Source organism: Enhydra lutris, unplaced genomic scaffold (assembly GCF_002288905.1).
Source record: "Enhydra lutris kenyoni isolate GAN:26980312 unplaced genomic scaffold, ASM228890v2 scaffoldscaffold10, whole genome shotgun sequence".
Classification (NCBI taxonomy): Eukaryota; Metazoa; Chordata; class Mammalia; order Carnivora; family Mustelidae; genus Enhydra; species Enhydra lutris.
The window spans coordinates 7,711,255-7,722,663 of record NW_019154094.1 but is presented as its reverse complement, the minus strand read 5'-3'; the positions used below and the strand labels follow the sequence as shown (position 1 = coordinate 7,722,663).

Sequence of the window (11,409 nt, the reverse complement as noted above, 5' to 3'; positions counted from 1 at the left end):
GGTCATGATCCCAGGGTCTTAGGATCAAGTCCTGCATAGGGCTCCTTGCTCAGCAGGGTGTCTGCTTCTCCCTCTGCCTGCTGCTCCCCTTGCTGTGCTCTCTGACAAATAAATAAATAAAATCTTTTTAAAAAATTACAAATCACCAAAATCAAGTTATAGAACCTTTCCATTACCCCGAAGTATTCCCTTGTATTTCTTCATAGTCAATCCCTTCCCTCCTCTTTCTGCCCCAGGAAAAACTGTTCTGATTTATATTACTATATATTAGCTTTGCCTTTTTTACAATTTCATGTAAGTGGTATCATATACAATGTACTCTTTTGGGTCTGACTTTTTTTTTTTTTTTTTTTAAGGATTTTCTTCATTCATTTGAGAGAAGGAGAGAGAGCAAGCATGACCTGGGTAAAGGGCAGAAGGAGAAGCAGACTCACACCAAGCAGGGAGCCTAATGAGGGACTTGATCCCAGGACTCCAGGATCATTATCTGAACCAAAGGCAGACGCTTAACCAACTGAGCCACCCAGTTGCCCTTGGGCCTGATTTTTTGGCTTAACATAGTACACTTGAAATTTAATGGTGCTAGTGTGCATACTAGTTGTTTACTTCCTTTAAAAAAAAAAAACTTGGTATTCATAATATTTACCATTTTACTCATTTTAAGTGTATAAATCAGTGGCATTAAGTATATTCATAGTGTTGTATAATCAACACCACTATATCCAGAATTTTGTTTATCATCCTTAACAGAAACTTTGTACCTATTAAACAATAAACTTGTTTCCCCTTGCATCCTTGGCAACTCTGTTTTACTTTTTGTATGAATTTGCCTATTCTAAGTACTCATGTAAGTGGTATCATAATATAATATTTGTCCTTCATGTCTATCACTTAACATGATGTTTTCCAAGTTCACACTAAAGCATTTATCAGTTTCATTCATCTTTAAGGTTGTGTAATTTCATTGTATCTATATACCACAATTTGTTTACCCATTCCTATGTTGATAGATACTTGAATTTGTTAATTTCTTTTTGTTGCTAACCAGTGTTCCATTGCATGGATACACCACAATTAGTTATCCATTCATCTCATGGACATTTGGATTATTTCCTATTTCTGGCTATTAAGAACAGTCCTCGGGCGGGCCTATGCAGCAGTCACTTCTCTTGGGTAAATATTTAAGAGTACAATGGCTGGATCATATTGTAGTCATGAATTTAGTTTTTAAAGAAATGCCAAACTTTTTCGAAATGGCTGGAAATTATCAAGGGATTAAGGTCCAAGCACTCCAAATTCTTGCCAGTCTTTAATTTTAACCTGTTCGGTGGGGTTGTGGGAGTTCTGATTAGAACGTCCCTGATGAATAATCGTATCAAGCATCTTTTCATGTGTTTTTTCGCTATTTATATTCTTTTGTGAATTATCTGTTCAAATCCTTTGTCCATTAAAAAGGGGGAGGAGTGTTCACACTATTTTTGCGATCAATGTCTGCCGGGCCCTATGCTCATTAGTGCTCTTATATGCTTTAACCAACCACCGCCCTGCACAAAGGTACTAACGGAGCAAGATTTGGCCCGCGGAGACCGGCCAGGATCTCTTCCATTCGGCTAGTCTCAGAAGTTTCTGGGCAGGGCTCACCGCTCTCGAAGGCTCGCGCCATGATTGGCTGAAGGAGCACTTCCTCAAGCACTTCCGACTCCCGGCCGGCCCAGAGCATCAGTAATTGGCTGGGCTGACTCAGCGCGAGTCTCTCCGGGAGTTGTAGTTCTTGCGGGCTCTGCTGGGGACGCCGGGAAGGGCCAGTTACTGCGGGGGCCAGGAGCGGCAGTTGGGCTTGGTCAAGGCAGCTGAAACTATGTCCCGCGTGTCGGTGCCCTGCCATGTGAAAGGCACCGTGGCCCTGCAGGTGGGCGACGTGCGAACCTCCCAAGGCCGGCCTGGTGTGCTGGTCATCGATGTCACCTTCCCCAGCGTCGCGCCCTTCGAGGTGAGCAAGCCCTGTGGGCGCGACCGGGGCTCCTGGGCGGGGCTAACCTGGGAACTCGGGCGTGTTCCAGGCATTTAATTTTTTACCGAAAGCCTCTGCAGTGTCCTGGCCCTTGCAAATCAGTTAACCATTTATTTATTACTTCAGTTAACACATATTTACGAGACTGCCGTTTTCTGTCCTGTTCTCTTCAACATCTCTTCCCCATGTCCAGAACAGGGCAAGCGTAGAAGTGCCAAGGAAGTAGGATGATGGTGGAAATGCAATTGTGAACCAGGGAGAGGTGAAAGATCATTTTGTTCCTGGTCACTGGGGTGGGGATCATTAGACAATGCGTTACCCCAAAACCTGCCTCTTGCGCGTTCCCTACAGTCCCTGCTGGAGGTCAAGTAAAGCGCATTCCTCATCGGGATCATCCCAATGGCTCCAGTTTCCAGTCTCCAGTTGCCGGTCCACATCTGCTGGCTGACACTACGAGAGTGACTGACACTACAAGACCTCAGCACAGAGGACAAAGTCCACTTTCTAATGGCTTGGCATTTGGAGCCATTTGTGCCCTGCCTGCCTTTTGACCCCATGCACTTTGTCCTGTGTGTGTGGTCCTCTTCCAAGCTGTTCTTTACCATAAGCTGCGAAACTTCACTATAGGGCTCAACCCTGTAAATATTGATTCAGTAGGTCTGGGGTGGAGCCTGTACATCTATAGTAAAAACAACAACTTCTCTGGGTGACTCTGATGAATGTGCAGTGATGAGGATTGCTGTAGTCAGGCTGAATCACTGTGGTTTCAAGAGTGGGCCAGGTTTCCTCAACCTTTGGTGCCCCTTTGCTTATGTTACTTTTACACTCTCTCTTTTCCGGTCCACTTGGTGAACTCCTCCTTCCTGAGGCCTCATCTGTACGTTTTTCTGCCTCCTCCAGAGTTAGGGTTCTGGCAGCATCTTAGACCTGTGAGAAGATTTACGGTCATTGATTATTTGCATGACCTGCTCCTTTGGACTGTGAGCTCTTCTAGGAGAGTGCAATTGTCTTTGGGCCCCAGTGGATGCTTGTTGAAATTGTTAGATTGGTGGAAGAATACATTCCCAAGGGGAGGAGAAGATGGTATGTTTGAGCCTCTCAGGCCCTGGGCCTGGGTCTGATTTGTCATGGTGGGTTGTGTGCGCTCTAGTTACAGGAGATCATGTTTAAGAATTACTACACAGCCTTTCTGAGCATCCGTGTTCGCCAGCACACCTCAACGCTCACCCCACCCAAATGGGTGACCTGCCTGCGGGACTACTGCCTCATGCCAGACCCACACAGTGAGGAGGGAGCCCAGGAGTATATATCATTGTTTAAGCACCAGGTCAGCTGGGACTCAGCGTGGCTGGGGAAGTCCAGAGGAGGGCTCACAGGGGGATTGGGGATTGGGCCAGGATACCTGGAGGGAAGAAGGGAGGCAGGTCTGGCCTGGGCTTGCACCTTGGAGGGATTACTCGTTTTTTTTTTTTTTCCTTCCTAAAGGCCTGGGGAGGCAGCATCTTGGCTCATTGCTGGTTGGGAGGCTCTTGGGCAGTGAGCTCGGGCCTTGCTGGGTCCTTGTGTGTGTGTGTGTGTGTGTGTATCTATGTCAGATGCTGTGTGACATGGCCAGAGTACTGGAGCTGCGCCTGATTCTTCGACAGCCATCACCACTGTGGGTGTCTTTCACAGTGGAGGAACTGCAGATTTACCAGCAGGGACCAAAGGTAAGTGACTAGCTCATAGCTGTTGGTTGGCCCTTTCCCTAGAAGGCTCTTAGCTATGGCTAGGAGAGCTGGGTGTGGGGTCGGGAGTGGACAACAAGACTCAGAAGGAAATTAGCCAGGAGGGAATACTGGAAGCTAAGGGTGAGAGGAGAGGTCATGTCCTCATACCCCTGAACTTTTGAGGCTACCTACCTCTCTCAGAGCTGAGCCTTCAGGTACTGGGAGATACTTCTGTTCCTGGGGCCTTCTGCATTGCAGAAAAGCTTAAGTAGTCTCTAAGCTCTTAGGTAGTCTGATGGCCCCTTGGACTTCATGGACCTCTGAACAGGGTTTTCTGAGTATCTGAGGCTCAGGTGCCCTTCTGTCTTCTCTGAGGACCAGGGAATCTGGTCTTTGGGCTTTTCCACTCTGTCTCCTTTAGGGGAGTATGCCTTTGCTTTGCAGAGCCCCTCCATGACCTTCCCCAAGTGGCTCTCCCACCCAGTGCCTTGTGAGCAGCCTACTCCCCTCATTGAGGTAAGCCCTCATCGTGGGTCAGAACCATGTGTGCAAAGCACTCGTGTCCAGCACGGGCTCAGGTGGGCCTCTTTCTACAAGAATCTGAGTCTGGACCCAGGGCCCTTCATTCACTCTGTGCCATCTTCCTCTTGGGTGGTCCATGGGCTTTGAGGCATCTCTCAGTGGGGCTGGGCAGCCTCCCGCACATTGGGCCCCAACCTCATGTTTCACAAGTCATCTGGGAATGGTTCTGGTCTCCCTTGGTGGGCCGCATAGCCCAACTTGGCCTCTCTGGAGCTTTAAGGGCACTGCTGGGGAGAGACCCATGGCCACTGACCCCTCCTTCTGGAGCAGGGTCTCCCAGACCCCAGCAGGGTATCCTCCGAGGTGCAGCAGATGTGGGCGTTGACAGAGATGATCCGGGCCAGTCACACCTCCACAAGGATCGGCCGCTTTGATGTGAGTGATCGCTTCCCTCTGCTTCGTTCCCATTGCTCTGAGCGGGTCAGATCTCATGGTCTTTTGTGTTGCAGGTGGATGGCTGTTACGACCTGAACTTGCTCTCCTACACTTGAACCGTGGCTATTAGCCAAGACGTTGGCCTTCCGTGCCCACCCAGACCCAGTTTGGGCCACCAGAGGCTGAAGTGATTTCTCTGTGCATTCCGAGTGTTGCCTGCATGTCCACTGGGTCTGGGCCATGTTCACAGATTCAAGATTCCTGGGGGCTCACTGTGTTGCTTCAGCATGAGCTCTTGGCAGAGGTGTACCCTGTCCTTATCCGACTGCAACCCGAAACTCCTTTTACTACCCTAAAAACACTTCAGTTCTACTTACTAAGATTCTCCTTGTGTCCTCTGCTCCTCCGGCCAACATGCACACTCCAGTCTCCTGCCTGCTGCTTCACCCTGAGTGCACTGGGTTGGGGTGATCTACTAAGCGTGCTGTCACTATTGCTGGAAGGCTGCTACAGCCTTTACACTCACTTTGCAAACGAGGGAAAAAACAGGAGCCCATTTCTTCTTTCTGCGCCCTCTAGTGGTCTTCTTTCCCTTTGTGTTATGCCCCTAAGAAGAAATTTCTGGTCTTCACTCCTGCCCACCTAGGGAGCAAAGCTGGAGATTTGGGCAGCCTGAACCCCTTGGTCTCTGAGCTGGCTCCTCGATGTGTGTCCAAATGGGTCTGCCTATCCAAGCTGGGCAGATGCCTCCGGCAAGGCTGAAGTCTGAGAATGAGTTCTGTGACCTTTGTGCCCAAAGCACATCCTTGTCCATTCTCCCAGCTACCCCCTTCCAGGAATCATTCTCTATGATAAAAGAGAGGTGTGGGTCCAGGTGAGCGCTGTCCCTGGTGTCTTTTAAGAGGCTGAGTTCTGCTACAACCCCATGCCTGCTGCTGAACAAGGCAGGCTGCCCTTACGAGAAAAACTGCCTTTTCCATTTTTTCCTGTCTTTGCCCCCAGGGGCTATGATGCAGCAGTACTGTTACTTGTGCTAGACCTGGAAAGTTGGACATTTGTGTGGCTCAACAGCTTTCTGGAGGAAGATCAGACCCCTTCTGGTGGCCACTCTCTGCTCTTACCAGAATTCTTGCAGGTGTTGCCTGCAGCGTGATTTACTTAGCCCTGTTCAGCTTTTGCTAAGAGGGTAATGACCACAATCCTGTGCTCAGGGAGTAGCAGCCCTCAGAGAGAGTGCATGTGTGAGATTGAGAGAATGTGTGTGTGTGTGTGTGTCTGTGTGTGTGTGTGTGTCTCTAAGAGAGAGTGGGGGGGGGAGGTCCCTAGGGATATAGTGTGTAAGAGTGTGGGGAGGTCCCTGGGGTTGGTGGCAGGGACTGCACTTCATTGATACCCAGCATAGGCCCTAATGTGCAGCAAGATCAATAAATACTTGTGGAATGCGTGACTGCTGGCTGCCTGTGTCTTCCCAGTGGGAAAGCTGGAGACCCTCACTAGAGGCGGGATTGCTGAGGTGCTCAGCCTGCCAGGCTAGCTCCACCCTCCTGTGTCCTCTCCACCCCCTCCCCTCCTCCCATGTGACCCTACACTCCTCTTGTCCTGAATATGCAATTCAGGCCTTTTGGCCCTTGATAGAACTTTGACCTTTTGGAGGCAGGGCTGTCCGCAAGGGGAGGCCTAGCCCCCAGCTCTGTCTCTGAGCTGCTTAACTGGTTTGGACAGCCTAATCGGCCCTGGAAGATCAACTAGAAGTGCCTGGGGCTCTTTCCCTACAGCTTTGAGTCCCTGCGCACTGCCCTAAAGCCCCGCCTGCCCTTGGGGCGGCCTGCCTTTGGGGCTGCCCGTCCCTTCTGATCCCCTTTGTGGGAGAGAGACCTGTCCAAGCAGAGCTGGGACTACATCTCCCAGCGTGCCTGGCAGCGTGGTGGCCTCTGTGTGCCGGCTGCACCAGTTGCGGGCAACAATGCAGCGGGCAGTGAGCATGGTGGCCTATCTGGGCTTGCGGCTGCAGGCGCTCCCATCGGCCCTGGGCCGTCCGTTCAGTTGCGCACAGGTGGGATCGAGGGTGCCGGGGGAGGGTGCCAGTTTTGGAGGTGGGGGAGGGAGGAGGGTGGAGGTCGGGACACTGGTGGCCCTTAACCCAGCCACCCGCAGGACATACTCCGCAGGACACCACTCTATGACTTCCACCTGGCTCATGGCGGGAAGATGGTGGCGTTTGCAGGCTGGAGTCTGCCTGTGCAATACCGGGACAGTCACGTTGACTCACACCTGCACACACGCCGGCATTGCTCGCTCTTTGATGTGTCCCACATGCTGCAGGTGAGCCAGGGGAGCACGCCGGCTGCCCAGTCAGGGCTTCCTCCCCATCTACAGTGGAGCAACCCTCGGCTTTTGTGGGGAGCCGGATTCCAAGGGCCACCATCCTCGGAGAAGAGGTGGAGGTCTCCGGTGTCCTAGACTGTGGCCCCCAGGAAATTAACTCAGCGGGTCTCTTGGTTGTCTTTTCTTTAATCTCTTCAGCCTGCTCCCACTCAGAGGTGTGACTCTGTGTCCTGGGTTCCCCAGGGCTGGCACCCATTCCCATCAACTCTCCTGGGTGTTGGTTTGGAAAAAGGGTAATTCAGGGTGGTTCTGGACCTTTTCAAGTTCCCTAACCTCCTCCATTGCACCCTCTCCTGTGTTGGGGGACGTAGGGGAGTCAGGTGGGGCTCTGCCACCTGCAGAGTCAAAGGACTGCTCAGGCATTTTGGCTGGGTTGGACGGGACTGTGGGCAGTCCTTGCCCAGTGGCATGAGGCTTTTGATCTTTTTCCCAGACCAAGATACTTGGTTGTGACCGAGTGAAGCTAATGGAGAGTCTAGTGGTTGGAGATATTGCAGAGTTAAAGCCAAACCAGGTGGGCCCCTCTTCTCTTGTATTTCTGCTCAGTGGGTGTTCTTAGTCTTGAGCCAGCAAATGGGAGGGGTGGGGGTGCAGCAGTGGCTCAGACACAGCTTCCCCGGGCTTGTGGTCTTGGGCGATGGGGTCCCTGGGTATGTCCAGACGTCCAGTTATCTGCCGGGAGGGGGCTTATTCCATCCTTACCAGATCAGGCTGGGAAGCCAGAAACCCAGGTTTATGCCCTGGTTTGTGGCCTTCCATGCTGTCAAACGCCTTGCAATGCAAAGGTAGCCCCTAAATTAGCAGCCTCGCCATCACCAAGAGTTTTTAGGAATACACTCAGGCCCTGCTCCAGACCTGCTGAATCAGAACCTGTGTTTTAACAAGATTCCCAGGTGATTCATGTGATCTCTCAACCTCAGGCTCCATCCATCCAGTGGGGCGGCTTGTGAGGCCAGCCTCACAGTATTTTGGCATATTGCTGTGGCACTCATGGTATCATCAAGATGGACTTTGAAGTCTCCGTGTTGGGGTTTGGGGCATGGACTGAGTTGTCTCAGGTCTGGGTGGGATGAAGCAGCGAGTCTTAGATGCCCTGGATTAAGTGTGAAATGGGGCTCTCAGTACTGAGTGGGGAGAAGTGCAGAGGCCCCACCAGATCAGGGAGGTCTCCCAAGATGGGGAAGGGGTAAAAAACTTTGTTGGTGCATGAGGATCCAAATCCTGGGCTGGGCAAGGGCCTGGGCTTACCTAGCCTTCCTCCTTGCCCCTCCTCCCCTCCCAGCCCTTTGCCTGAGGGTTCATGAATTGGTGGTGGCTGTGTGTGCCCAGGAGTGAGTGTGACTCATACTTGACCTGGGCCTCCTGAACCTGGAGGCAAAGATGTTCCACTTTGGCACTAGGGGACACTGTCGCTGTTTACCAATGAGGCTGGAGGCATTTTAGATGACTTGATTGTGACCAGCACCTCTGAGGGCTACCTGTATGTGGTGTCCAACGCTGGCTGCTGGGACAAGGACTTGGCTCTCATGCAGGTACAGCCCCTCTGTTTCTAGGTACCCTGTCTTCTTTGCTCACAGAGCAGCATCCTTGCTGTCCAGAACAGATCTGGCAGGGACAAGGGGCTTAGATCATACCTCTTTGAGTGAGTGAATAGCAGGCCAGAGTGGGCCCTCCATGGAGAATGCCAGGTTTCAGTGATGGGGGAGTAGAGCAGGGAAGACTGGCCACGGCTCCCAGGCGAGCATCCTCCGGTGAAGGTGGAAGCCAGAGCCCAATGTGAACATGGACAGACCCGGGCTTGGGTCATTCCTACCACTTAGTTATATAACTTTGTAAGATGGGAACCAGCTTACTCTGCCCAGCTTTTCAGCTCCCAGCCTGCCGTAGGTGCTCAGTAAGCGGTTCCAGAAGCTGATGCGGTGTTTGTGTCTTTCCTTTCAGGACAAGGTCAGGGAGTTTCAGAACGTGGGCAGGGACGTAAGCCTGGAGGTGGTGGAGAATGCCTTACTAGCCCTGCAAGGTGAGCAGGCCAGGCTGGGGTTGGAGCCGACCTTTGCCTCACTGGCTTTTTTGACTGCTCAGCACAGGGGCCATTCCAGAAGGAATAGCAGGCCAGGTGGGCCCTAGGTATGGATGGTGTGCTATTTGTGGGCCATAATTCTAAGTTTGGAATTAGGCCTTCCCTCCACGTGCTGTGGGCCTCAGGGGCTGTGGGCAGGAGCATCTTCTCCCACCTTGAGCCCTTAGTAGGACTTGCTCAGGTCTTATTCTGGCCCCTGAGTAAAGGCTGTGGTCCAGCTTTGAGGGGAAACGGGGACCTGGACTCTGGGTCACTGGTTCCCTGGGCCCAGGCCCCACAGCGGTGCAGGTGTTGCAGGCCGGCGTAGCAGAGGATCTGAGGAAATTGCCCTTCATGACCAGTGCTGTGATGGAGGTGTTTGGTGTGTCCGACTGCCGTGTAACCCGCTGTGGCTACACAGGAGAGGATGGTGTGGAGGTAGGTCAAGAAGTGGGTGTAGGGTATTGCAGGGGACAGGACTGTGGAGCCCTTGCCCACCTGCTCTGTGGTGTCTCATGCAGATCTCGGTGCCGGCGGTGGCGGCAGTCCGCCTGGCAACAGCTCTGCTGGAAAACCCAGAGGTGAAGCTGGCGGGACTGGCGGCCCGGGACAGCCTGCGCCTGGAGGCAGGCCTCTGCCTGTATGGGAATGACATCGATGACCACACCACGCCTGTGGAAGGCAGCCTCAGCTGGACATTGGGTGAGTTGGGCTGGCACTCAGGGATAGAATCCTGGAGGCTGGTGTGGCCAGCCCATGACTGCTCCCAAGGCTGTGTACCCTGGAGCCCGTGACTCAGTCTCCCTAAGCCTCCTTTCCCTGAAGGTGCCACTACACCTTTGCCCATTACACGCTGAGGATCTTCAGCCGGCTGAGGTGGGCAGTATAGCCTCTAAGATCTGGGGACAGGACGTGGGTGGCTGACTGCATGGCAGGGAGGAATTGGGCTTTGGGGAGCCTGAGCAAAGGGGTCTCACTGCTGGCTGGATGTTACTTTGGGGTCCCTGTCAGGAAGACCTCCTGTGGCCAGGGGTCTATGGACTGTGGCTTAATCCCGGTGTGTCATGCTTCAGGGAAGCGCCGCCGAGCCGCCATGGACTTCCCTGGAGCCTCGGTCATTGTTGCTCAGCTGAAGGGCAAGGTGCAGAGGAGACGTGTGGGGTTAATGTGCGAGGGGGCACCAATGCGGGCGCACAGCCCCATCCTGAATACGGAGGGCACTGTGATTGGTAGGTGGACCAGGGAAGTTGGAGAGCCCTTGTTCCTTCCCCAGGAGGGTGGGCATTGGACTGGCATGGTGATGCTGACATACAGCCTCTGCTCACACAGGTACTGTGACCAGTGGCTGCCCCTCTCCCTGCCTGAAGAAGAATGTGGCCATGGGTTTTGTGCCCAGTGAGTATAGCCGGCCAGGGACCCCGTTGCTGGTAGAGGTGCGGCGGAAGCAGCAAGTGGCCGTGGTCAGCAAGATGCCCTTTGTGACCACAAATTACTATACCCTCAAGTGAAAGTGGCTTGGGGCAGGGCCTCTCCCATCTAGGAGCCTGGACCTAGAGGACATTCTGTAAGGGTTAGTCACAAAACTGAGGCTGAATACACTGGGACGGAGGTTGATTCTAGTTGTCTGGTTGAGGGGAGCCCATCCCACCAATCCTACCCCCTCATGTGCCTCTCCAACTTCGAGACCCCATTTCTGAGCAAGGGACCAGCTCATGCAATGTTAGCCTGTGCCCCCACCGACCCCATTCTTGTCTGCCTCCCGGAGGGTTACGAGAAGCTTTCTGGCATCTCTCCCTTCCACTCTGCCAGGTGCTGGCTGTGGAGCAGAGGCTGACATTTAGGGAGGGGATAGAGCCTGCCCAGCCTACCTCACCATGGTTTCTCACGCTGCAGAGGGGTTATTACATTGGGTAGTGCCAGCCATCTTGTTCAGTTTACTTTCCATGAATGCAAACCTCTGCCTCACCCTGGGTAGGAATGATTCCTGACTCACCAAGGGTTGGCCCTGTAGGGCTGCTGTGCCTGTGTAAACTCGGGGACAGCTGAGGAGGCACAGACTCACTCTTCCACATTCCCAAGTTAGCCCAGCCTGCTGCCCAGTAGCAAACCATGCCGGGCTCACCACCTGTCCTGAGCCCCAGGGCTGTTGTAGGACAGGCAGGGCCTCCTCCTAGACTTGACTTACCCTGGCTGACCTTTGCCCCCGGGGCCCATTCTGGACTTTGCTGACTTCTAAAAAACAAAAACAAAACCAACACATTAAATGAGCTTCGTCCTCTTCTTGCTTG

General features: G+C 52.9%; 2 protein-coding genes across 5 annotated transcripts; both read left to right on the top strand.

Annotated features, from left to right (window-relative positions):
- Positions 1-1,508: 1,508 nt before the first annotated feature.
- Positions 1,509-5,552, top strand: LOC111144025 (nicolin 1). Of its 2 annotated transcripts, none has more exons than XM_022498092.1 (6): positions 1,509-1,990; positions 3,162-3,338; positions 3,607-3,720; positions 4,165-4,236; positions 4,573-4,677; positions 4,752-5,552. In XM_022498092.1, the coding sequence occupies exons 1-6, from the start codon at positions 1,859-1,861 to the stop codon at positions 4,791-4,793; spliced, it is 642 nt and encodes a 213-aa protein (XP_022353800.1). In that variant the 5' UTR covers positions 1,509-1,858; the 3' UTR covers positions 4,794-5,552. The 2 variants fall into 2 exon arrangements, 1 of the variants encoding a protein (XP_022353800.1); XR_002640358.1 differs by having other exon boundaries at positions 1,800-1,990; positions 4,583-4,677.
- A 398-nt stretch (positions 5,553-5,950) lies between these two features.
- Positions 5,951-11,395, top strand: LOC111144024 (aminomethyltransferase). Of its 3 annotated transcripts, XM_022498089.1 has the most exons (9): positions 5,951-6,730; positions 6,832-6,999; positions 7,496-7,576; positions 8,463-8,594; positions 9,004-9,082; positions 9,414-9,559; positions 9,643-9,823; positions 10,195-10,350; positions 10,451-11,361. In XM_022498089.1, the coding sequence occupies exons 1-9, from the start codon at positions 6,641-6,643 to the stop codon at positions 10,627-10,629; spliced, it is 1,212 nt and encodes a 403-aa protein (XP_022353797.1). In that variant the 5' UTR covers positions 5,951-6,640; the 3' UTR covers positions 10,630-11,361. The 3 variants fall into 3 exon arrangements, with proteins under 3 accessions (XP_022353797.1, XP_022353799.1, XP_022353798.1); XM_022498091.1 differs by lacking the exon at positions 6,832-6,999 and having other exon boundaries at positions 10,451-11,395; XM_022498090.1 differs by lacking the exon at positions 8,463-8,594 and having other exon boundaries at positions 10,451-11,395.
- Positions 11,396-11,409: the final 14 nt, after the last annotated feature.